This window comes from Rasamsonia emersonii (genome assembly GCF_000968595.1).
Source record: "Rasamsonia emersonii CBS 393.64 chromosome Unknown ctg1118621760074, whole genome shotgun sequence".
Classification (NCBI taxonomy): Eukaryota; Fungi; Ascomycota; class Eurotiomycetes; order Eurotiales; family Trichocomaceae; genus Rasamsonia; species Rasamsonia emersonii.
Genome location: NW_013563213.1, coordinates 125,994 through 149,001, shown reverse-complemented (window position 1 = coordinate 149,001; position 23,008 = coordinate 125,994). Strand labels below are relative to the sequence as shown.

The 23,008-nt window shown below is 49.0% G+C and overlaps 8 protein-coding genes across 8 annotated transcripts; 4 read left to right on the top strand and 4 right to left on the bottom strand.

The window, feature by feature from the left end:
- Positions 1-1,862, bottom strand: T310_3674 (Chromatin remodeling complex subunit (Arp5); the record flags this gene model as incomplete). Its single annotated transcript, XM_013473502.1, has 4 exons — positions 1-246; positions 299-1,239; positions 1,291-1,611; positions 1,670-1,862. Coding segments are annotated over 4 exons (1,701 nt in total), but the record flags the coding sequence as incomplete, so codon positions are not given.
- A 1,321-nt stretch (positions 1,863-3,183) lies between these two features.
- T310_3673 (Uncharacterized protein) lies at positions 3,184-3,976 on the top strand (the record flags this gene model as incomplete). Its single annotated transcript, XM_013473501.1, has 3 exons — positions 3,184-3,676; positions 3,794-3,814; positions 3,894-3,976. The coding sequence occupies 3 exons, from the start codon at positions 3,184-3,186 to the stop codon at positions 3,974-3,976; spliced, it is 597 nt and encodes a 198-aa protein (XP_013328955.1).
- A 1,201-nt stretch (positions 3,977-5,177) lies between these two features.
- T310_3672 (Got1-like family protein) lies at positions 5,178-5,904 on the top strand (the record flags this gene model as incomplete). The annotated part of the gene is made up of 4 exons (XM_013473500.1): positions 5,178-5,208; positions 5,396-5,444; positions 5,502-5,517; positions 5,608-5,904. 4 exons carry the CDS (start codon positions 5,178-5,180, stop codon positions 5,902-5,904), a joined length of 393 nt encoding a protein of 130 aa, XP_013328954.1.
- Positions 5,905-6,491: 587 nt separating this feature from the next.
- Positions 6,492-10,221, bottom strand: T310_3671 (NACHT domain protein; the record flags this gene model as incomplete). Its single annotated transcript, XM_013473499.1, has 4 exons — positions 6,492-8,637; positions 8,689-9,460; positions 9,522-9,610; positions 9,743-10,221. The coding sequence occupies 4 exons, from the start codon at positions 10,219-10,221 to the stop codon at positions 6,492-6,494; spliced, it is 3,486 nt and encodes a 1,161-aa protein (XP_013328953.1).
- Positions 10,222-10,997: 776 nt separating this feature from the next.
- On the bottom strand, positions 10,998-11,701 carry T310_3670 (Profilin; the record flags this gene model as incomplete). The annotated part of the gene is made up of 5 exons (XM_013473498.1): positions 10,998-11,132; positions 11,210-11,356; positions 11,443-11,527; positions 11,590-11,605; positions 11,689-11,701. 5 exons carry the CDS (start codon positions 11,699-11,701, stop codon positions 10,998-11,000), a joined length of 396 nt encoding a protein of 131 aa, XP_013328952.1.
- A 238-nt stretch (positions 11,702-11,939) lies between these two features.
- T310_3669 (uncharacterized protein) lies at positions 11,940-13,080 on the top strand (the record flags this gene model as incomplete). The annotated part of the gene is made up of 3 exons (XM_013473497.1): positions 11,940-12,235; positions 12,472-12,487; positions 12,703-13,080. 3 exons carry the CDS (start codon positions 11,940-11,942, stop codon positions 13,078-13,080), a joined length of 690 nt encoding a protein of 229 aa, XP_013328951.1.
- A 1,242-nt stretch (positions 13,081-14,322) lies between these two features.
- Positions 14,323-16,244, top strand: T310_3668 (uncharacterized protein; the record flags this gene model as incomplete). The annotated part of the gene is made up of 2 exons (XM_013473496.1): positions 14,323-15,228; positions 15,291-16,244. 2 exons carry the CDS (start codon positions 14,323-14,325, stop codon positions 16,242-16,244), a joined length of 1,860 nt encoding a protein of 619 aa, XP_013328950.1.
- Positions 16,245-16,997: 753 nt separating this feature from the next.
- T310_3667 (DEAD/DEAH box helicase) lies at positions 16,998-23,006 on the bottom strand (the record flags this gene model as incomplete). The annotated part of the gene is made up of 1 exon (XM_013473495.1): positions 16,998-23,006. One exon carries the CDS (start codon positions 23,004-23,006, stop codon positions 16,998-17,000), a length of 6,009 nt encoding a protein of 2,002 aa, XP_013328949.1.
- Between the last annotated feature and the right edge of the window lie 2 nt (positions 23,007-23,008).

The following is a 23,008-nucleotide window of genomic DNA, read 5'->3' as shown; positions in this document are numbered from 1 at the left end:
GAGCGCGTTGGTGAGGTCCTCTTCCTCCTCCTCGTCGCTTTGGTCACCGGTGGCAACAGTACGATACACACCCCAGTCCTCGTCGTTGGCTCCAAAGGTATCGTCATCGCCTCCCCTCCGTCGCTTCTTGGGCCCGTCTGACGCCAGATTCGCAAGTGTCTTCATCCGCATCTGGCTGGCAAGGGACTTGCGGTTGCCGAGGTCGGCCTTCAGCCTTTCACGCTCTTTGATCTTTTGTATCAAGGCCTAAACATAATATTAGTAAATAGAAGTAAATTCATTCCAAATTCAAGCCTACCTGTCGAGCAGCTCTCCTCTCGGCAAGCCAGTTTTCAAAGTCATTTTCTCGTCGTTCGTTGTCGAGCCGCTCTTCCTCCTCCTTGCGAGCCTTTTCCCGCTCTTTTTCGGCCTTTGCACGCTGGCGAGCCTCGAGATTCGACTTCATCAGTCGTTGATGGCGTTTCTCTTTGAGACCCGCCTCGTCGAGCTCCTCATCGGGGACATCGAGGAGAGGGAACGACATCTCTTCAGGGTTCTCCTCATTCTCCTCGATCCCAAGATCCTTATTCCGTGCTCGTTTGATCGAACGCTCTAGATCTCGGATCGTCCGCTCCAGGTGCGCCTCATCTTTGAGATCCTCGGCCTCAAGTATTCTCTTGACTTCTCGTTTGGATTCCTGGGCCAGCCCTCGCTGTAGATCCTTGTAGTACTCCAACTCTTGCTCTTTCTTCATCAGCTTCTCTAGTCGCATTTTCGCGGCTTGTTCTTGTAACCGTCGTCCACTCTCCTTCTTGCGCTCCGCGATGCGCGCGAGCTCCTCCTCCGATTTCTCTGGAACGACGTGCTCCGTGTAGGGGTACTGGATTACATGGTCTCGGTCCTCCAGACCATCCCAGTCCAAGTAATGGCTCACTTCCTGGTCATACTCTGTAGAGACATAGCAGTGCTTATGTATCAAGCCCTCCATCTGATTCTCATTCATGCGGGCAGGGAAAGTCGGATATTTCAGCTTCATCAGCTTCAACAGGTAATCAGAAGATTGGTAACCACCCCAGTTGAGCCGTGACGAGTTCGAAAGCAAAGCCTTAGAATTGAGAACCGGCACGACGTGCGTCGACGTATGAGAGGACGAAATAATCAGGCCATCCTTTCCGCGGTTATATCGGTAGGAAAACAGACAATCGATGCCGTAAGCAACGGACGGGACGGAGTAGCATTCAAACAGAATCTCGTTCATCACTAGATGGAGTTAGCAGCGTTTATTTTGGCGGAAAATCTTTGCAAACATACTTCGCCTTGGATATGTCAGGTTTGCGATCGGCTCTGTCATCACAATAGGTCTATCCACTCCTCCGTTTTCACCGTCCACTCCCAACTTCAAGAAGAGATAGTCCAGCACGCCCTCCATGACGTCCCAGTTACCCACAATGCTTGTACCGGGATCGAATGCGTATCGCATTTGACCGCGAGTCGTGGCGTCCACATAGGCATCGTATCCCACAAATTGACACGCCTTGTTGAGCTTGCGATCTCGGTAGCGGCTCATCACGGGAGGGAAGATGAATCGGGGATTCTTGTCGAAAGACCATCCGACCTTGACGGTATGCGCGCCTGAACAGTTCAGCAAGGTGACCCAAGCTATATTAAGCTCCATATCATATCAACTTACCATTGTCGATGACTATAGCGCTCGAGCTGGGGGAAGCTTTGCTCTGCTGATATCCGTCCGGCTGCGGGGGATGGTAACCCTTGAAAGGAGGCTCCGGGACAGGGAACACCTTTGGCGGAGGCTTTGTTGCATTTTTGTCGGCTGAATTAAAAGCGCGAGCTGGCAATATTGTCTGCCGGGACGTGATGGTCATTGTGAACGCCTGGATAGAATCAAACTGGGCTTCGGAGATGGTATGCGGCGTCTGCAAGTATGAGCGAGTTCACCTCATCGCAATGGTCGGCGTAGTGGTGAATGGGCAAGAAAAAGGTACAGATAATACGGCGGAAGACGATGTAGCTGTGTCAAAGGAAGGAGAAGAGGTGGCAGAGTGGTGTACAGGCCTAGAGATCCGAACTTTCATTCTCTACGCATCCCGGAGCTACAACCAACCAACCTCTCCTGCGGCGCGCCAAGACTCGTCACCAATTACTGGATATATCATGTGTCTATCCGGAGTTTACGACTCAACTGTTTTCTTGTATTATGGGACAGGATTTCAATCATAATTAATTTCATTCAATATCATAACTCATGAGCAATAAGAAAATAATCCCACATGTGCTGTCTCTGATTTCTAAGACGGCTCTTTAAGATTCTCCGTGGCTGTATACCGTAAGCATGTATCAAAATACCTGAATTCAACTGACCCTGCGTACCTTCAAGGTGAAAGAGAACATTTGACTGGTAGTTTTTGAACATCTGGGCCACCAGTTCCACATTCATATTCTGAATGTTGACTTCCTGTTAAACGCGAATAGTATAAGAGACTGCTCAACAGACCACTACATATTCATGTGGAACGATACCTGGAGGCTCTTGTTCAGCACCATAATCGCTTCATTGAGTTTTTCCTATTGAAATCTGTCAGTAATTCCTGTATGTTACCCAGAGCAAGCTTGAGCGCGTACAATGTTGGTGATGATTCGAGAAAGCAGCTGGATCTGCTGATGCTCGTGAGGACTCTCCTGAAGATTTCTGTATCAGTCTTCTTCCACAAAACTGAAATTCTACAACAAAGATGCGATTATATGGCTCACCATTTTGAAGGAAGGCTACACAGTCAGTAATCAAAGGATCCTGCTCGTTGTTTGTTTCGCGCCAAGATCGAGATGTTGATATCCGACACCTTGCACGTGATGTGTAATTCCAATACAGAGATGGCAATGTTCTGCCAAGCCGAGTGCTATTTCAATTTTAATAAACAATATAAAAGGAAAAAAGACTATTAGTCAAGCTAATTATTACGCTCTCCATTAGATCTCTCTGTTTCTTGGCGTTGCCATCAAGAGTGGTGAGTACCAAGACATTTTTGCAACTAGATTACAATACCGATACAGACTCCGCCATCCCGCCCTTGTCACGATCAAGAAGCCATCCAGAACAGCATTAATTGCCTCCGACCTCTTCCAAACCACATTCCAGTTCAACAACTCTGCCGCTCTTATTATCTGTACCATCTCCATCTATCCACCATGGCTCCTTCAACTCCTGCAGCAGGGGAAGAAACTCACCAGCAGCTTCTCGACCGTCTCGACATCGCTGGTATTCCGCGCTTCTTCCGCAACCCGAACTGGAAGCCATCGCAACGACGGAACAAGAACGTGAAGCAGCTCCTCGCTGAATCCTCCCGCAAAGAAGCATCGTCCATGGCGACACAGAACAACTCCGGAGCGACGACGCCCATGGCCGTTAGCACTACGGATGGCACGCAGACCCCCTCTGGAGGAGGCGCGGCGTTCCGGCCTCCGAATATCGCTCAGGCCGCGCAAAACTTGTCTACCCTGGTCCTGGAGAAGAATATGAAGTCTTCGTTTTCTACAGGGCCGGCAGTCACGTATACCAACATCGAGTCAGCGCCGTCGTTGAATCCCGCCCATCAGAGGCGTTACTGCGATATCACAGGCCTTCCAGCGCCGTATACTGATCCCAAGACGAGGCTCCGATACCACAACCAGGAAATATTTGGTGTGATTAGGTCGTTAGGACAGGGCGTTGCGGAGAGCTATCTCGAAGCCAGAGGCGCCCATGTGGTATTGAAATAAGGGTGTGCAAGCTATTATTGTATTACTTGGACGTCTAAAGCGCAGGATGGTGGCGAGATTGGTATGTTACGAGACTATCATCACAAATTTGCTTCAACTGACTTGCTAGATCTTATACCAGCTGCTATATTACTGCCCAGTTGCATGTGAGGCCATCCGAGTCAAGCCCTTTCCACCCACCGTGCCCCTCTCGAGACAGGTTCAAGAAAGCGCTCCGGCTTAGGCCTTTAAGGGTCAATCTTCGCCTAGTTCTGAGAACCGTCAACCCATACCGACATTCCACGGACAGGAAAATCAGTTACAGCGTCAGCTGTCGCTGTGGTCGCGGCGGGAATCCAAACGCAACGTTGCAGTCATACAAGTCGACTGGGATGTCTGGGAGTCCGTCGACAGGCGGACGAAATTGTGCTTGCAGCTGGGTGTCATTAGATGAGCATGTTAAAGAAAATCAGTATTAGTGTAGAGTAGAGCAAATGCTATGAACCATTTGGTTCCATCAGGAGCATGTCAAACCCGGAATTCACATCAAGATTCAAGACAACGGAACGAATGATTGGAACCAGTTTGAGTAAGCTGAGTGATGCTTGTGAGTCTTGCTGAGCCTTGAATCGAGGTGCAGTATCAGATTTTGGTGCCGTAAATCGACCCGCCAGCCTGTAATCAGGTCACATAATGATCCCTCTGTGTTAATAACCCCTGTATTCGTGGGAAGTTTTCAGCAAAACCAATCATTCTCAAACAATGTTGAGGAGCGGATTGAGTATGCGAAAGAAAAAACATTTGAAGTTGGAAAAACGTCAAACTCGACGGGTAGAAGTACGAAGCTAAAAATCCTGACCGCCGACCTAAACCAGCTTAGCGTGTGCGGCCGCCGATGGAAAGACGTGGCAGAAACGAAAACGCGGTGCGCTTTTTCGGGCGTGAATCCATTATTGTTTCCCCCTGTTGGTACGGAGTACGAGAGGTTCGTTTTTTTGAAATTGTGAAGGAGGGTCGATGATTATTGATTGACATGCGGGCTCGCGATATTATTTTTGTGAATAATTAATATTCTTGACCCTGAGAGTGTTGGATACCTTCCCGTCCCGTCGCAAACTTCTGTGATTGTTGTTCGGATCGTTCGTTTGAAACATTTCGAAGATACACCGAGCGGAGCGAGCGAGCTGCATAGTCCGAAAGAAAAGAGATCCTCTTGAGTCATTGATTCCTACTCTGACTCCCGGAATTACCACCTTTATGTCTTCCGTCTTGTGCGACATTCCGGTTCGATAAAGAAGAAGTCAGTGCATCGCGCCGCAGGAGATATCTATCTTTTCGCTTGAAACAGGAACTATAGAGAAGCGTGACTGTTTACCGGTTTGTGCCGCGTTTTTCAAAAGCCAACAAATCGCAATAGTCGATCTCTGGGGGATTTGAAATTCAAAATGCCCACCATGTGGCTCTCAGAAACACAAAGTGAGTGCGCTGACGCATCGAGGAGGCGGGAGGTTAGAGAATGCTAATTAATTTGCGTCTGCCATATAGAAATCGGAGTGATCTTCTGTTCCGGTGGTATGTGAGATTTATCCGCATGAGACGCCGCTCGACGGTTTGTTCCGTGTCTTCGAAATGAGATAGTTGTTGACGGTGATGCTCATAATAGGTGGATTGTTCCTATGTTTGGGAGTATTGATGTTCTTTGATCGCTCGATGTGAGTCTGCAACTTCTAGGGTGTCCTTGTGATTTGTATACTGATCTCATTTTATAGGCTTGCCATGGGTAATGTACGTATATTACCTTGTCGAATTTCTTGTCGATAACGGACAGCCATTGTCAAAAAAAAAAAACTTGAACTGTTAGCTAACGGCTGATAGATACTCTTTCTCATTGGTTTAACGCTTATAATCGGCCTTCAGAAGACGATAAATTTCTTCTCCCGCCGCCAGAAGCTCAAGGGAACCGCCGCCTTCGCCTCCGGAATCATTCTCATCCTCCTTCGATGGCCTTTGACTGGCTTCTTGATCGAACTGTATGGGATCTTCATCTTATTCGGGGATTTTCTGATCACTGTCGGTCAGTTTACGGGGAACATCCCCGTTGTCGGTCCATACATCAAACAAGTGTTGGAAACTCTTGCTGGCGGAAGAAGGAATGTCCAGCTGCCCGTATAGCCATGAAACATGAAGGGCGAGTCCCCTAATATGTTTCACGCTGGGCTTGCAAACGGAATGCCAAGTTATGAATTTATCTGGTCCCGATGTCTCGAATGACCAAGAAATGATTGTTGAACCTGTATAAGTTTTGTAATATCGCGCATGCGTGAGACGATCCTTCTGTTTCTGACTTATGACCTATATAGACGGAATGTAATATGAAAATTCTAATAAAAACTAATCAAGATACCATGATATCCAGGCTCCTGTCCAACGCTCTCCCCACCAAGTTCAGAATATGCAGCAATGCAGTGCTCAAGCCCGAATGATGTATATTGTTCGTATATCCTCATATGCTATTGAGATAAGTGCTCCTGACATGACAAATGTGATTTTTAGTCGGGACCCCTCTGTTTTTGTCGCGAACGTGGAGAAAAATTCATGTCAAGAGATAAACGATCGTCAAAAAATATACAAAACTTTAAATTCGTAGATAGCATATATATTCGCGCATCATAACATCGTGTTGCGTCATAAAAGATCGAAAATCGAGCACATGAGTATAAACTGTTCCGGGTTCTCCATAGCTCAATGCATGCATATATTTATGCAAGTAATTCATAGCGTACTGATGGTAACACGCTGCAGACGCATTTCGGTGGCGGTTCATTCTTCTGTACTCTAAACTCTTCGATGTCAAGCTTGTCGAAGTCCCAAAAGGATGTACCTATCGGCTTTCGTATAACCAGGTAGTCGGAATCAAACCTCTCAGATTGTATTTCAATAAAGACCTCGGACTCATCTCGAGGAATCGATACCAATGACTTCCGCAGCGTATCACCGTATGGACCAGCAGTTTTCACATCTGCTCCGTGCTTTAGGAGGACAACCACGACGTCTCTGTGAGGGTAACCCAACGCTGCGCGAAGTGCCGATCCGAAGAATCCTGCTTGGATATTAACGTCGGCACCTCTATCAATGAGGCACTGCACCATCTCGACATCGCCAAAATATGAGGCTGCTTGAAGAGCAGTGCCATACCGTCCACCGATGAAATTGACATCCACCCCTTTGTCGATCAGCGCTTTCAGAATATCCACAGAACCATATGTCGAGGCAGCAGCTTGTAATGGCGTCCCGGTTTGACCGTGGCCAATATTAGGATTGGCTCCATATTCCAGAAGTACTTCAACCGATTGGAGGTGGGAGTTGTTACAAGCAATTTGAAGAGGAAACTCCAAATCGTCGTCCTCAGAGACGTTGGGGTCTGCACCATTCTCAAGGAGAAGGCGGATAATATTAACATCCTTGGCCATGGTAGCAGCTGCCAAAGCCCAGTGACTGTTGATGTGAGCACCGTGGTCGAGCAGTAGCTTGACAATTCGAACGTCCCCTGAATAACATGCTGCTGAAAGACAGCTGCGATTAAAACTCATATTGCCCCGTCTGTTTTCAATTCCAAAATTTGGATCCGCACCATAGTCAAGAAGTAGTTCGACGCATGGAAGGTCTCCCTTATAGCAGGCAGCTAGCAACGGAGATCCCTCTCGCCCGCCACAGATATTTGGATCGGCTCCCTGTTCGAGGAGAAGTTTGACCGTCGTAGGAACAAGATTCTCAAGGAACTCGCCTGGCCTTGGCCAGTCTGTGGGCCATGTCGTTTGAGACATCGCGTGGAAATGGCGGTCGTGTCTCCCTACTACAGCGGCCTGCAGCGCAGTCTCAAAATCCCCTCCCCGGGTGTTGACGTCAAATCCTTCTTCAAGCTGTATCTTGACAATTTCATCAAACCCAAAGTAACTTGCAGCATGTAGAGTGTGGGAAAATCTCGAATCGCCGCCGAAATCGGCTCCATGTTGGAGAAGAAGTCTGGTCGTTTCGATATTGGAGCGGGGAGGAAGACGACCCAAATATGCAGATCGTAATGCCCCCTTCAGGGCTGACTCACTGTTAGTGTCAATTTCATCATTTGCGAACATCCGCTTAAGAGTTGGCACGAGTCCATAAGCCGCCACCACATTGAGTGGCGAGTCAGAGACAGAGTCAAGAAGGTCAGGGTGAAACTTTGGAGGGGATAATGAGCAGAAAAAGGACAGCCAATTCGAGTAGGCCTCCTTCCTTTTCAAGAAGAATTCTAGAGCCAAGTCATGTGCTCTTTCTGCCTGCTCTGGAACCCTTTCGTAGTGGTAAAGCCAATTTTCGGCTGCATAAAGAGCAAGTGGGAATTCCTTTTCAGCAGCAGGGAGCGGCTTATCAAACAATCGCATATACAAGAGACAGCACTCTGTGATTGATATATGTGCAGCGGTTTCTTCAATCTGATATCTTGCAGCTTGCCCCTTCCGAATATCGTGTGAGAGGAGATATTCTCTCACTGATATATGTGCTAGTCTGACCAAGATCTTTGGCTCACTGTCGTTGCTTTCATTGCGCTCTTCCATCGTTGTTAAAAATCCAGGGCAAATCTTTAGAATTTCGTCGGGCTCCCAAAATCGTTCAACGACCAGAGGATCGCCGTCGAAGTCCACAGCGGCCAGCTCGGCAAGCTCTTCAATACGTAGGGGACGAGCACTGAAAAGAAGCCAATAGAAAATTCTCATGGCGAGTTCGTAGTTTTCCTCGCTTATTCTGCCGAGCATCTGAGCATAAGTTTCGTTCAGAGTCTCTGGTAGACTTTCTAGAGCCCTCCGTAGTTGCGAAGGCCTGAAGCACTTCTCCAGAGCTTTCAATTGGCACATCACCCATTGAAACCTAAAAGAGATTTAGTATTGATTTTCTTACTAAGAAGCGAGAAATTCTTACATGCCATCCGACTTTTCTGTCAGAGAATTTTCAATCTCCTCCTGGACTTTCGGGTGTGCTCGCCATCTCTTCAGGGCTCTGTCCGTTTTTAGCCGCTCCCGGATGTAAGTACGGATATCTTCCTTTGTCACAGCCGCTGACAGCTTTATGTGATCCTGCCTCATATCAACGGACTCAAGGGAATCCTTGATATCCTTCTCATCGCGACTTGTCAGCAAAAGATGAATGTTCACTCCCTCCCACCGTCCCATCTCCTCTAATATTTCGAACAAGTCGCCTCTTTCCTCGCATTCATCCAATGCATCCAACACAATATACGTGTCACTGAACTCTGATACCATATTGTACAATATAGACAGAAGCTGACTGGACGCGGGCTGCTGGTCTCCTTTACCGAAAAGCTGTGTCAATGCTTGAGAATTTCGATTGCTCCGCTCAAATAGCTGTTTAATAAGTGAACGTAACAATCCAGTGTGATTTCTCTTGGACACATCATCCATCTTGAAGAAGAAGTATGCCACAGCAAGATTTAGATCAGACCCACAATGAAGCAAAAGGTCCTCGACGACGGTCGATGAAAGGATGGTCTTACCGCACCCAGCAGTCCCATGGATCCACAATAATGAGCGCGAGAAACACTTCCACTGACTATATTGCTTTCCGCAAATAAGCCAGGAGCCTGTGTTCTTCACCCTCCTCTGGAGGGCGTCTGCATAATCGACTGACGCATCTGGCGCACAGAGCCATTGGACAATATCGTCGGCATCTCGACCTATAATAAGATGGTTTAGATCGTACTCGTAAAAGGCGTGCGGCTTCTGGCACTATCTCACGTTTCTTCTCGTCGTCTTGAATTGCTTTGAGACTCTGCACTGTAGAATATGTTTCCAGAGTCGTGTCACGAATGTCCAGCATGGCATTTCTACTCTGAATGTCAGCATATTGCCAGAATGGGAGATGCAAGTAGATGAATGTAAGATGGAATTGTGCTGGAAGGAACGAAGGGGTAACGGAAAAGAGGAAAGAAGTTCAGCGGAAGATGGGTTTAACGTACGTTTCGTCCAGCGTCAATGCCAAGCTAAACAGCGTAATGTATTTGTTGATGTCATCCAAGATTGACCTCATATACGCTTCCTTAAGCGGCCACCTCAAAGCACGGATAATTCCTTCCTTTTTTGACATTGAGAGGTCGTTGCTTGGTGGGGTGATATCTCGCTCGAGTTGTTTCAATTTCCGAAGACACTCCTCGAACACATATTCCAGTTTGCAGAGCCTCCCCAAAGTAGGGAGTAGATATTGGTCTTCACCCGTTGATAATAATCCTTTCTCATCCTCCATCAAATTTCTCTCCCGCTCTGTCAGCTCTTTGAGGGTTGTGAGGACGATTTGGAGACCGCCAAGTTCCTGGATAAGTCTCAGGAGTTCTATCTTTGCGTTTTTAGCAGATCTCACATATTGCATGCATGTAGAGCTGACAGAACTGGTAATCTGGAGCACGGCTATAATGCTGGCACAAACACTCAGCGGATCCATCTCAGCAATTTGTTATGGCTTCGAGAGACACGACGGTTGGGCTAAAGTGCAACATTGTATAGATGACAAGAGGAAAGACTCTGAATATATACATAAAGATGTGACAGTATTTAAGAATTAAGATCATTCCAGCCAGATCAAAAAGGCTGTTCTTCATGTTGGGCCAAGGCGCTCTTGCATAGCCGCCGAGCTGCAGGATTAGCGATACGCTATCCAGAAGGAATCATCGGCGCAGACGACGTGCTAGCAAATCAATTGTCAACATCCCAGGTGCGACTAGTTACTTTGCAACAGAGATCTAACCTCACTGGCATGGAGAATTCAGTTAGCTTTCGAACAGATGGCAAATCATTGTACCCTGACAAGTATCCTACTGAGATTAGCCCCCTGCAACCTGGGGCTGACCCATGTATGTACTGTACACTGGTTAGAAAGATTCAAATTAGCAGAAGTAGGAAGTTTGACAGAAGCCGTCGGAAGAGTAGAATAAGAACAAAAGTTAAAAGAAAATCATTTAGAGAAGTAGCATGTACAGCAAAAGTTTCAGTTCATTGCTTCGTGTCTATTTGAAATTTAGCCTCCACTCTGTCGCCTGAAAAAGTGACCAAGTCCCCGGGAGCAAGGGAAAGGTCTTCCTACAAGAAACTGAGCCGAATAATGTTCACGAAAATGGTAGTATGATTTCACTTCCTTCACTTAAACGAGTTCAAGGCCAATTGCGAGGAAAGTGAACCCCTCGATAAACACCCCGATGCACCCTCCTTGGTATTCTTGGTTTACAGGTTGTTCTTGATGAGATGCGTGGCCTGGTTCTGGATAAAGTCGATTGCTCTACCCGGAGGAGTGGTCTCTGGATAATGTGAAACCAAAATCGACTGGGAGCACTTGGCGGCGATGATTCCTTCCTTGCCCTACATTAAAAAAAAATAAGATTAGTGGTTGGTCTCTGAAAACTAGGAAGGATATATAGAGCGAATGCCACCCGTACCTTTGCACAGTGCAGCACGGGAATGTTGTCGAGTTCATCGATCTTGTTGAAGAAGTACTTAGTTCCCCCGACAGTGATACCTTCTTGTTGAGCCGTTGTCGCGTTGTTGAAGGCGAAAGCGATCTTGTTCATCTCTGCTGGAGTAAGCTGAATGATGAAAATGAATCAGCAACCATGTGTCGAGAAAAGAACGATGCTGAAACTCATAGATTCCTCAAGAGATGGACTCGTACGTCGATCCCAGCAGATTTCCCCCACACGCTCTGGCCAGTCTGGTCAATGAGAATGGCTTTGTCGATATAACCCTCCTTGAGGATGCTATTTCAAGGTCAGATAACACTGTCCGCTGGTTTCGTGATTTCTGAAGGCAGGAGACATACTTCTGGTTGATGTAGCCTGCATGAAGAGCAAATCATATCAGCTTCAAACTGTTCTAAAGACAGATATAAATTCAGAGATGCCGTGCTGAAGAAGCATACCGTCCCAGGCCATGGTGGATGTGTCCCTCTGGATCAAAAAGCAGGAATCAACCGAAGCTTTTCAGTCAAGGAGAAGATCGGACGGAACCAGAACTTTCGTCTGATGTCCTTTGGTCTGAAAGTGAGCTCAACAGGGATATTCCGTGATGAATAAAAGGAAACTCCGGCTGGAGGCGGTGACAAGCCGGTGGTGAAGGTGGATTGTTTGTTGAGACGAAAGGAAACACGCGGTCACGTGAGGTGGGGTGATGATGGCCACTGCCCCGCCTTTCCAGCCGGAAAGACTGCTCTGCGGCTCTCCCGTTTGGCGTTCCTCTCTCATGCTGCATGCCCAACCAGTCACCAGAGCACATCTGGCGTTTCCCATGGAAACTCCTATTATTCTCCCACCCAGTATCCTCTCTCCATCTGGTTCATCTCTCATGTCTTGCCACAGATGCTTTTGTCCTGATGATCACTCTGGCTGCCATCACATCTTGCTGGCAACACCGCTTTTTCCTGGAATACTTTTAGTCGGCTCTGCGGGGACTGGTCCAGCAGTTTATTGGTAAAGACTCGGTACACGCTGGCAGCGGACCCATTGTTGCTGAGTCAACAAAGAGCTCGCAATGTGATCGCCATCTGGAAGGACTTCAGTGGGCAACCGTTGGGAGGTTTATCAATCTCTTATTTCTGCGCCTAGATTTTTGTAGTTTCTATGCCACGTTACGAGCATTAGACTCAACCGATACCTGGGCAAGATTGAAATAAATACTTTCAGGGTTGGCTACCTTTAACTTTTAGGCCTAAGGAAATAAAGGTATTGTATTCACGTGAAAGGATAAGCTAAGATTCCTGCTCTCTACTCCGTAAGACCCAGCAATTAATCGATATAGCCGTTGTAGCGGGATAAAATTCTGGATTCTTCTCTGGTCGTTCCTGGCTCTCTTTGTACTTAATTCTTAACTCTAGTCTACCTTCTCAATTCGATCTTGTTTAAGAATTTAGATCGCAGAAAACCTTCCTGATAAGTAGAAAAAGACATCGGCTGCCTCATTCTTGGAAGACGGGTCTCCTGCTATTGAGCTAGCAGCTCAGGCTGCTCAGTGCAACCGGCTAAGGGCGGTCAGGAGTACCTACGAGTACACCGTAAAGAAAGAAAGGGTATCATCTAAGCTGCTAGCGGGGATGATGTCTATCTTGGAATGGCGAAGAGGAGATCATGAGGACGATGCAGATCGTGAGAGCAAGCTGAGTGTCTGGTTCATATCTCTGGCTCTAGACCTAGTAAGCCCTGAGTCTGGCCAGTACGAATCATCTCGGAAATACAGAAAAGGCGATTCAGTCAAGAACACTCTAATTATATCGATTAATATTGCTCTGTTCTTTTGCAGCAACCGGGACCCATCTTAGGGAATTTTCTTTTTGGGCAGCGGTGACCGAGGGCTCCTGCCTGCCTCGGACCTAAGGCACACAACCTTACCGCTTCCGTCGCGATCAGGATAGCGCGTTCTGTTATTCTTCGACAGCGGACGCCGTCTTGTTTCACCAGTGTTTAGCCTCATCTGTTACTGCCAGACGACAATTCTTGCCTGAAAGAAAGCGAATAAAGACCACGATTCTCTCGCGTATTAGTCCAATGAAAATTCCAGATGCGAAAACATGAGAAATGCAAATGACCGTTGTGGGCCACGAGTTTTCTGGAAACGATTATTTCAATCTGAGGACTTGGTTGGCATCATACGAACAATTTTCGTTCAGCCTGCGGTAACAGAAGTTTCAGATTTGCGCTAAGGAACGCACGCGCCTTACTCCGTACACAGGCCATCGGCTTCAAAAGGCTTCAAAATACCGAGATTTGACAAGGCTAAATTAGCAATGGACTGGAACTGTCTGCCAGCTTGGCTGACCATCATGCGTTGGTCGACAACTCGACTGTTGATGCCTTCTACACGCTCTTTCTGCCCCTTAGGTACCGGCGGGCGATTGTTAATATTACTGAGTTAGGCAGCCCTGCTGGCGATTGATGATGCCGCCCGCTCATTCGCTGCGAAGGAAATAAGCATGCCGACGGCGATGCATGCAAAATGGGCTTCCGCGCGCTGACTGGCCAAGGGCCTCTAACCACAGCATCAACAGCGAAATTAATTTACTTGGCCAAAGCCACCCACCAGCGTCCCCTGGACTCTTCGCCGCCATCCGACGTCAGTGGAGGACTGTTCTGGACCCGACAATCATCGCCTGCTGGGCTGAACGGCTCCATGCAAGTTCGTTTCATGCCGCCATTGGCCTCCTGGTCAGGATGACATTCTCAGCCTCGACCAATCCAGCTGCACTGACCCCTGTTGTCTGTCTCACGTACTTGCGACATCTGAAGCGAAACATGGTGCTCCAGCACTGGAAGCTCCACAGGTTTGATTGTGTTCTATTAGTATCGGGTCTCATAACTAATCGCTCCTCTTTGAAGAACCTCCATCATGCACTCTCCGCATTGCGCATCCGTCGCTTGTTTCTATCATTCTTTTGACTCTTAGCTGTCAAGTTGGCTTTCTGGAAAGCCGTCCATTCCTTTGGATTCGTGATCGAAGAGTTTTCTATTTTCTCACAGTCAGGTTGGACTTGGTGAATCAATAAGATTTCTGTGGCTGCTAGACAATGGCGAGACGGATCTTCGGTAGAGGACGCGCAAATACAACGACAGGGACTATATCAAAACCTACCCTCACTTACACGGATGCACTTCCTCGAGATGACCTACAGGATCTGGGTCAGATATCTGCTACCAATGTGCAACCTGCAGCCTCCAGTGGCTGGTCTCGGAGGCAAGAAATCCCGGCTAATGCGTCTGGGTTCGACTTTCGAGTGACGGAGCCGCCAGAAGAGGCAGTGAAATCGGATCTGCCTACCGATCGGACAGTTGATGACGCCATGATTGGTATCGCGCTGGCCAGTCCTGGTGCAGTCGCTTCACCCTATTCTGCCACCAAATCGAACGACGAGCCTGTCATTAGTGAAATCAATACAGCACAAGATGCAAGGAACGATGCGAGCGGTTCACTGCGTCGAAGGCCGAGCAAGTGGAAGAAATTAGGTGGACTCTTCAAAGGGAAGCAAAATCCGCCGAAGACGTCCAATCTCCCATTCTACCAGGTTCAAATCAATGATCAGCCATTACAATCTTCTTCAGAGTTTCTACCTGGGCAGGGACTCCCGTCTCAAACACGGTATGGACTTCAGCAGGATTCCGTGCGGTCAAACAAGGACAGGGATCATACAGAAGAATGGCCACGATATGAAGATGGGTCTCGGTTGGATGGACATTCCGGAAAAGAGCGGGCTCGAGACGATCAAGGTCATTCCCGGACAGGACCCAACGCTAGAATTAACTCATCGGAATCCAAAGCAAGTGGTTCGGGGCCGTTGCTGCAAGTTGAGATTCCCGACATTCATATGGAACGGTACAGCGTCATGTTTGGCAGCGTTCTTGGCAATAAGCAGCCACCAGGTCTCCTCGCCAGACGCAGCAAGACTCTTGACAAGCTTAAAGTTGCTACTGACGAAGTAGGTGCCCCTTCTCAAGCCAAAACTATCGGCGTTCTGTAAAATGCTGACTTCTATAATAGCCGAATACGCTGGAGCCTCAAAGGTCTCGGCGTCGTGCAACGTCACCAGTGCCGTCAAAGTCGCCTGCTTTCACGTTGTTTCCTCACGCACCTGCTGCTGAAGCATCCAAGAATGCTGGCTCTCACACGTCGCCAAATAGGAGTCTACACAGATCCCAAACAGCACCAGCCGAGTCGATGCGGACGATACGCTCAAAGGACCAAGCTTTGCTTACGGTTCCCGACGCCTCTCCGGCGCCAACATCTGGCTCGCAAGACCCATGGGGGTCCGACGCGTCACCGCAGTGGTCCGACTCCGATGCAGCCATACTAAAAAGCAAGCCGGTAAAAAGTTATGTCGACGAAACCAAAGAGCCAGTATGGGAGATGGTGACGGCGAAACGGACCGAATCACCGGAAAGCATGACCAGATCGTCCAAATCAACACCTGCCACCACTCCGGAAGACATTCCGCCCATGACCCCTCCCAAAGACTATCCTCCTGCAGGAGGTCAGATGATCCCCAGCTTTCACGCGACCCGAGAAAGAGTGGATCAGGTGATGACCTCGAGGAGAAACCAGCAGCCCAGCAGCACCACCACAACTCCTAATGCGTCTTCACCGAGCGAGAAAACCAGACACAGGGCTGCAACACCAGGAAAGGAAAAAGAAAGTGAAAGCGGAAGCAGAATTCCCGACGACAATACCGTTAGTCCCATGACTCCCGCTCCCCTTCCTACCCCTTCGTCCGCATCGTCGGAGAAAACGCCCAAGATCGAGATCTCCATCGCACGATCAGTTTCTGTCTCCAGAGGACCAAAACAGACCCTGGTGCCCTTGGGGGCACGACCAGATCAGTTCGCAAGATCAGACGAGCGCCTGGTGGAGAAGCAGCCTCTGGTTCCGACCGTTGTCGATGTTCGCCGTGGTCATCGGCCTGAGAAGTCGCAGGACGTGCTCATCGAGACGGTCTGATCTGTTGTATCTTTTCTAACGAAATCATTTTCAAGGTCTTGATCACATCTACGGATTTTTCTTTTATTTCTTGCATGTTCCAAGTCATTTATTCAGCGCTGGAAGCATTCCATCATTTCAGGATTCTATCTTTCTCTCTCTGTCTTCATTTTTTTTTCCCCCACCTTTTTGCTGTGGCTGAATACATTTGTCTAGATACCAGGTACGACAGTCGTTTTTGTTTGTTTTCGTTCTCTTATTATTGTTCACTTGTTCATCTCTCTCTCGAGGAGAGGGAGGAGGAGGAGTGCAGTGGAGTGATGTTCATTGTTCATTTCGTCTGGGATAACTTGCATGTTTCTGTTTCCTTTTGTTCCCCATAGTTGTACTGCTATGTATGTACATGTACATACAAGTCTTCCTCATCAGAAGCTTTTGATAAGCTTGATAGAGGCTGGATGACTTGACTTGACTTGAATCTACCAAAAAAAAAAAAAGGAAATTTAAATGAGTTCATGAATGCTGATGTGCAGATCAGTGTGTATTCATTTAACTACCTAGCTTTCTCAATGCTCTATGTATCTATCTACGTACATACAAATTTACGTACTACTGGACGGTTTCTCAGGCTGTGCAGCTACTTCGACCGTCGTTTCCGGCGCAGGCAGATCAACGCCCGAAATAGTCCACTCCATGCCAATGTACGCAGTATGCATTTATTTATTTATTTAGCTTTCTCAATCATGTATCTATCTACGTACTGTACATACAAATTTATGTACTACTGGACGGCTTCTCAGGCTGTGCAGCTACTTCGACCGTCGTTTCCGGCGCCGGCACATCAACGCCCGAAATCGTCCACTCCATCCCAATGTACGCGTCGCTCACGATCTTCACGTTGACTTTCCTTCTGCCGCTGCCGCTAGCGGCAACGCCGTTGATGGGTGATGATGCATTATTATTCTCTGGGAATTTGACCGTTGCTTTCGCGGTAGTCGTCTGCTTCTTTGCCGTCGTGCTGCGGTTCTCGTCTACAACAACAGGTGGCCAGGAGACGCGTTTCAATGCAAGGATGTCCCCGTCGTCATCACCGTTGGCTGTTGCGGCGGAGACGATCAGGAAGAAGCCTTCTGTCTGCGGCTTGGGGAAGCGAGGAGCGTAGATCTTGTATTCTGGGGATGGGTGGGGGTTCTGTCGCGTGAGCGTCACTGTTATACCGCGGGCGGACACTTCAGAGAGCGCGACAGACAGCCGTGGTAGAGTCGACACGGCTTTGGTAAATTGCGTGGATGTCATCGGAGGGAGATGGAGTTTCTGCGTAAGGGAAGATACAGCTGACGCTGGAAGAGAGGACAGCGCCATAAGAGACTCAGGCAGAAGCTCAGGTTTGATGTACTCTGGTTCAATGCCCGGTAGGATAGACAGTGGGTGGTCTTCAGGCCATCGTGCCGACTTGATGCACTGCAGAAGAGTCATCATCATCCGGCAAGCAGGCAGATAGCCCAATTCCGCGAGAACATCGATCGATGCCTGAATAATACGGATGCCTTGGTCCAGGACCGAAATCTGGTCTCCGACATAATCCGAAATTGGTAGATCCACTCGCGACATGTAAGCCTGCAACAGCAGGAAAGCCTTGACATGGGGATCCCATAGAGGAAGTGATCCCATCGACTCTACTGACAACGGGAGATTGCGCGCTAGCTCGCCATTGATGAGATCTTCATTGTGGCGCACCGGCAACTCGTCAAATTCAGTGGCAGAGCACATCCAGCTCAGGACGTCCTGGAAGGTCGGCTCTCTCTTCGCATGGGATATGAGATATCGAATGGTCTTGTGAGAAAGATAGTAATAACTCATGATTTTGCCAAAAGGAGTCGGGTCAACATCGCCCGTAGCGGAGTCGACGATGACACAGGACGACTTTGCCAACTCATCCAATGACTTGTCAACCAAGTGGATCATGAAGTCCGTCACCTTCTGCTGCGCAGCAATGGTGTTGTGTTCATCGGCTGGTATTTCAAGACCATAATACGAGGGATTCTTGTGGAGCCGTCGGAAGAAGAATGTCCACGTCAGGTAGTCTAATGCATCTTGTTTCGTCACGATAGTGCCTGCAGACACTTCTGCGCCCAAGTGGTTGTCAAGGACCTTATGCAGAGTCGACTCAACGGGAAACCCAGTGTGGAGGAAATGCTTGTAAAACGCCTTCTTAGAATCCTGAGTGAAGATGCGCGCGATACCTGACGAGTCAAACTGGGGACGACCAGCACGACCCAACATCTGCAACACGTCTGTCAGGTCCATGTCCTTGTAACCCTCGATCTTGGCATCAAAGTACTGCGTGCCCTTGACCACGACCAAATGTGCGGGAAGGTTGACACCCCAGGCAAGCGTGCTGGTCGCTACGAGTATCTGGATCTTGTTATTTGCGAACAGTTCTTCGGCTAACTGTCTGTCAGACTCAACCAAACCCGCATGATGTAATCCGATGCCAAAGCTGAGAGCCTCCCGTAGGGCATCGTCCTTGACTCGAGACAGGTTGAGCTGAAGGTCTTCTTCAGACATACGCACGAAACGCCGAGGATTATCCTCCATTCCACAATAGTTAATCAGATCCTTGGCAGTCAGACGCGTCTGTCTCCGTGAAGCCACAAAGACAATGACTGGCTTGTCAGGAGAGTGGTTCTTGATAGCCAGAAAAGTCGGTCGATTCATCGATTGCATCAGCGGACAGAATCCACGTTGTTCTGGAAAGCCATCAATGTAGATCTCAAGCGGAACGGGACGGACGGAGTGTCGGAAATTGTACAGGCCTTCTTTCACACCGAGCCAGTTGGCAAGATCCGTGGCGTTGGCGCAGGCAGTCGACATGCCCATCAGTCGGACCGAGCCTTTGGACTGCGAGGCGATATAGTTCATGCGGGATACGATGATCTCGAGAATAGGACCACGATCGCCACCCAGAAGATGGATCTCATCAATAATGACCAGGCTGACCTGTCGAACATAGTCTCTTGTCTTCCAGCTTCGAGAAATACCGTCCCATTTTTCCGGAGTGGTGATGATGATATCTGCATCTCTGATGGTCCTTGTGTCTGGTGTGTTGTCACCGGTCAACTCAACCAGCTTCAGGCCCATAGGAGCTGTCAGCCGTTTTCGCCAGTCTTGAACTCGTTCCCGAACAAGAGCCTTCATTGGAGCAATGTACACCACTTTTGAACCTGGCTTTTCTCGGAAAGCCCACCACATTGCTAACTCGGCCGCAACGGTCTTACCACTTCCCGTAGGAGATCCCAGCAGCACGTTGGCCGACGTGTGGTACAGGGTATGGAAGATCTGCGTCTGCATAGGATTGAAATACTGGAAACGTTGTCCATAGATCTCCTCCAAAATGGGATTCTTCAGTGCCGTGATTGGGAGAGGCTGCAGGTCCAGGAGGTCCGTGTACACACTCTCTGTATCTGGACGGATGAGATGCTGGAACGAAACTGGAGTGACAGTTTCTGCACCCAGCCACCGGTCAGATACAGCACGAACGTAGATCTGACTGGGTAAAGGATCAGAGAGCGGAATGGTGAAGTTGAGCTCATGGTTATCATGAAGCTTTTTCCGGCTTAAAATGAAGTATTCGTGATGGTAAATCTCCGAAGTATCAGAGTTTTCGACCCAAATCCAATAGGCCTCAGACGTTCCATGGTGTCTGTCATTCCAGCTGAATTCAGGATAGAGGGACAAGCGGATACGAAGGACATCCCTGTTCAGAGGGGCGATCTCTGCCTCGACGCTTAAAGTTGGGAAATTGTCAAGAAGCTTGGACAAGGTGTTGCCCATGCGGTGATTGTGGACCAGCTGTCCAATCTCAGCCGGCTCCATGTCTCTCAGCGACTCAATGGACGAAGTGGGCAGCTTTTCATCCAGGTTTCTGAGAATCGGCTGGGGCAGGTCAAACTGGTGGAAGGGGTGCTGAAAGGGCCAAATTTGCTTTTCAATCGACTTGCACAGGGACAGAAGAACCTGGCATTGGTATCCCCAACGGCGATTCAGGGCAATCATAAAGAGAGCCCGGCAGATTCGTGCGGAATTCTGAGCGACATACCCCATGTCCGATACGAGAGCGAAGTCCTCCAGCTTCGCACGGGATATGAACGACTGGAGCAGGATGTTGGTCTTTGCATGAGGGGAATCGTTACCTCCCTCGACTTCGGTCTCCACTGCCTCGTCTCGCAGGCGATCTAGTTCCTTTGATTCGTTTTCACGAGCTTGGATGTTGTCAAACTCGCCACTCATGCTGATCATTCGGAGCACATCTGCTTCGCTGGCTCGTGGACGCATCAGCTCGTTGAAAATCTCGATACTGGTCTGTAAGACATAGAACTGGCTTGCAATTCGACCGACATCCTTTGCACGCAGTTCTTCTGTTCTCTCGTTAAAGATGATCATCTGGCTCTTTTGGAGAATTCGGGCAGCATCAATGACCAACTTGCGACGTCTCTGGATCAGCATCGGATCGTCCCGAATCTCCGCCCACTCGATACCGTAGTTCCGTGGCTCACGTTTCATTCGCACAAAGAGGTAGGAATATCCAAGCCATTGAACAGCTTCCGACACCGAAGTGACCGTGCCAAGGGCGATTTCCGCGTTCAGATTATCAACGAGCTTGCTGGAGAATCGAGATTCAATTGGTTGCTGCGCCGTCACAGCAGAGATATAGTGATGGAGCTTGTCATGCGTAGTGCAGATGAAACCAATACCAGTGTCCTGGAATTGCGGACGACCAGCACGACCAAAAATCTGAAGAACGTCGAGGATTCCAAGGTCAACAAATTTACCCTCCTGCGGGCTGTATAGCTGTGTCCCCTTGATGATGACTGCAGCAGCGGGGAGGTTCACACCCCACGCCAGGGTCGCCGTACAGCAGAGCACCTTGATTAACCCTTCAGAAAACAGGCGTTCCATGAGATTGCGGTCCGACCTGGTCATGCCAGCATGGTGCACGCCGAAACCAGCAGCAAAAAGATCACGCAGCTCCCGCGCACGAGCCGTCTTGATATCTTTAAGGGCTTGGGAATATCCCTCGTGATCCTGCGCCATGAACAGATTCTCACATTGATTTTCTACGGCCATCTGTCGGAGAGTTCGAGCCGTCAAGACAGTGTCCTTTCGCGAGTGGACGAAAACCATGACTTGGTGGCCTTGCTCGAGCATCTCTCGCACTTTCTCGAATGCAACGATGTCAAGATTTTCGCGTGACTGCTTGGATCCGGGCTTCCCCTTGACACCAATAAAGTGTTGCTCCAGAGGCACAGGACGAAATGATGAGTCGAAGAAGAATAGTCCCGCCATTCTGTTGACTTTGAGGAAATCGGCGACATCTATATAATTTGGGAGCGTGGCTGACAGACCGATGATTCGAATCAGCGACTGCGTGCTTTCGACCTGGCGCTGTGTCCTGGCAACAAGAGACTCGATAACTGCACCACGTTCATCATGAAGCATATGAACCTCATCGATAATGAGGAGACGAACTTTTTGGACGAGCTCTGTGTCGCCAGTACTCTTTCTCGTGACGACATCCCATTTTTCAGGGGTCGTGACGATAATCTGGGTCTCCATGATCTCCCGCTTTGTCAACTGCATATCACCGGTCAATTCACGGACGTGAATTCCGAGCCAGGCCAGCCGTTTCCCCAACTTCTCCGTCACTTCAGCAGCCAGAGCTTTCATAGGAGCGACGTAGACGATTTTGAAGTCGTCAAACTGAACAGTAAATTCGGTTGCATCCGGATCTTCATGGGGATTCGGTGTGACGTTCTTGCTGATAGCGTTGAGAATCGTCAGCATTGCCGCGTCTGTCTTACCAGCTCCAGTCGGAGCGCAAATGAGCATGTTTTCGCTCGTTTTGTAGGCAACGTCATAAAGCAGGCTTTGCATCCGGTTGAGTGTCTTGTAGCCTTTAAACGTGCCCCTACACAGCCCATCCAAAGATGAAATCTGGACCAGTTTCTTATTCGCTCCGGGTGGTAGTGCCCCTCGCGAGGCTGGAACGCTTACTTCGGTGTACCTCTGCTCTTCGATTTGTTTGCTGCCAACCGGAAGACCATACTTCTTGCCTCCTAGTGACAAGGTATTCCGCGCGTCGTATACTTTGTACACATGGGGATACCTGGGCTCATCCCGATTTTGAGCTGCCGCTAGAGGCGCATGTTTATGCTCGTAGTCCTGCTGGCGGAGGGCCTGCTCGCGCTCAGCTCGTGTCTGCAACCGGCCCTTCATCAGTCCGTTCGTCTGCGCTTCAGTTCTTGTCGTTCTGGAAGCGAGGATCTCCGCTCTATGGGTGATCAGTTCGATCACGAAGTCGAGGTCATCGAATCCGACAATCTCCGCCAACGACATCTGCAGTTCATCGTCGCCACTGTCGGCTGCCAGCACTGCCGTGATCTGCTGTACCAACTCGCCATGGTCCAATCCTCCCTTCTGAGCTGCCAGTGTCTGGCACTTTTTCTCCAGCCAAGCGTAATCGTAGCCATCTGTCGGAGGAAGAGGCACGCCGTTAATATCGTCCAAGTCGTCGAGGCTTTCTTCGCCGGAGCTGATCACGTCCCAGATGTCATCCACCGTTCCTGGGGACGAGTATTCTTCATCGATATCCAAGTCCAAATCAGAGCCATAGCTGGGCCCGTCACTCACGGCGTGATCGGGAAGCTTCAACTCGGCGATAGCTTCCCTCATCGCCGCCAGTTGCTGCCTCCACTGGGACTCCATAGCAGCCACGTCAGCCATTG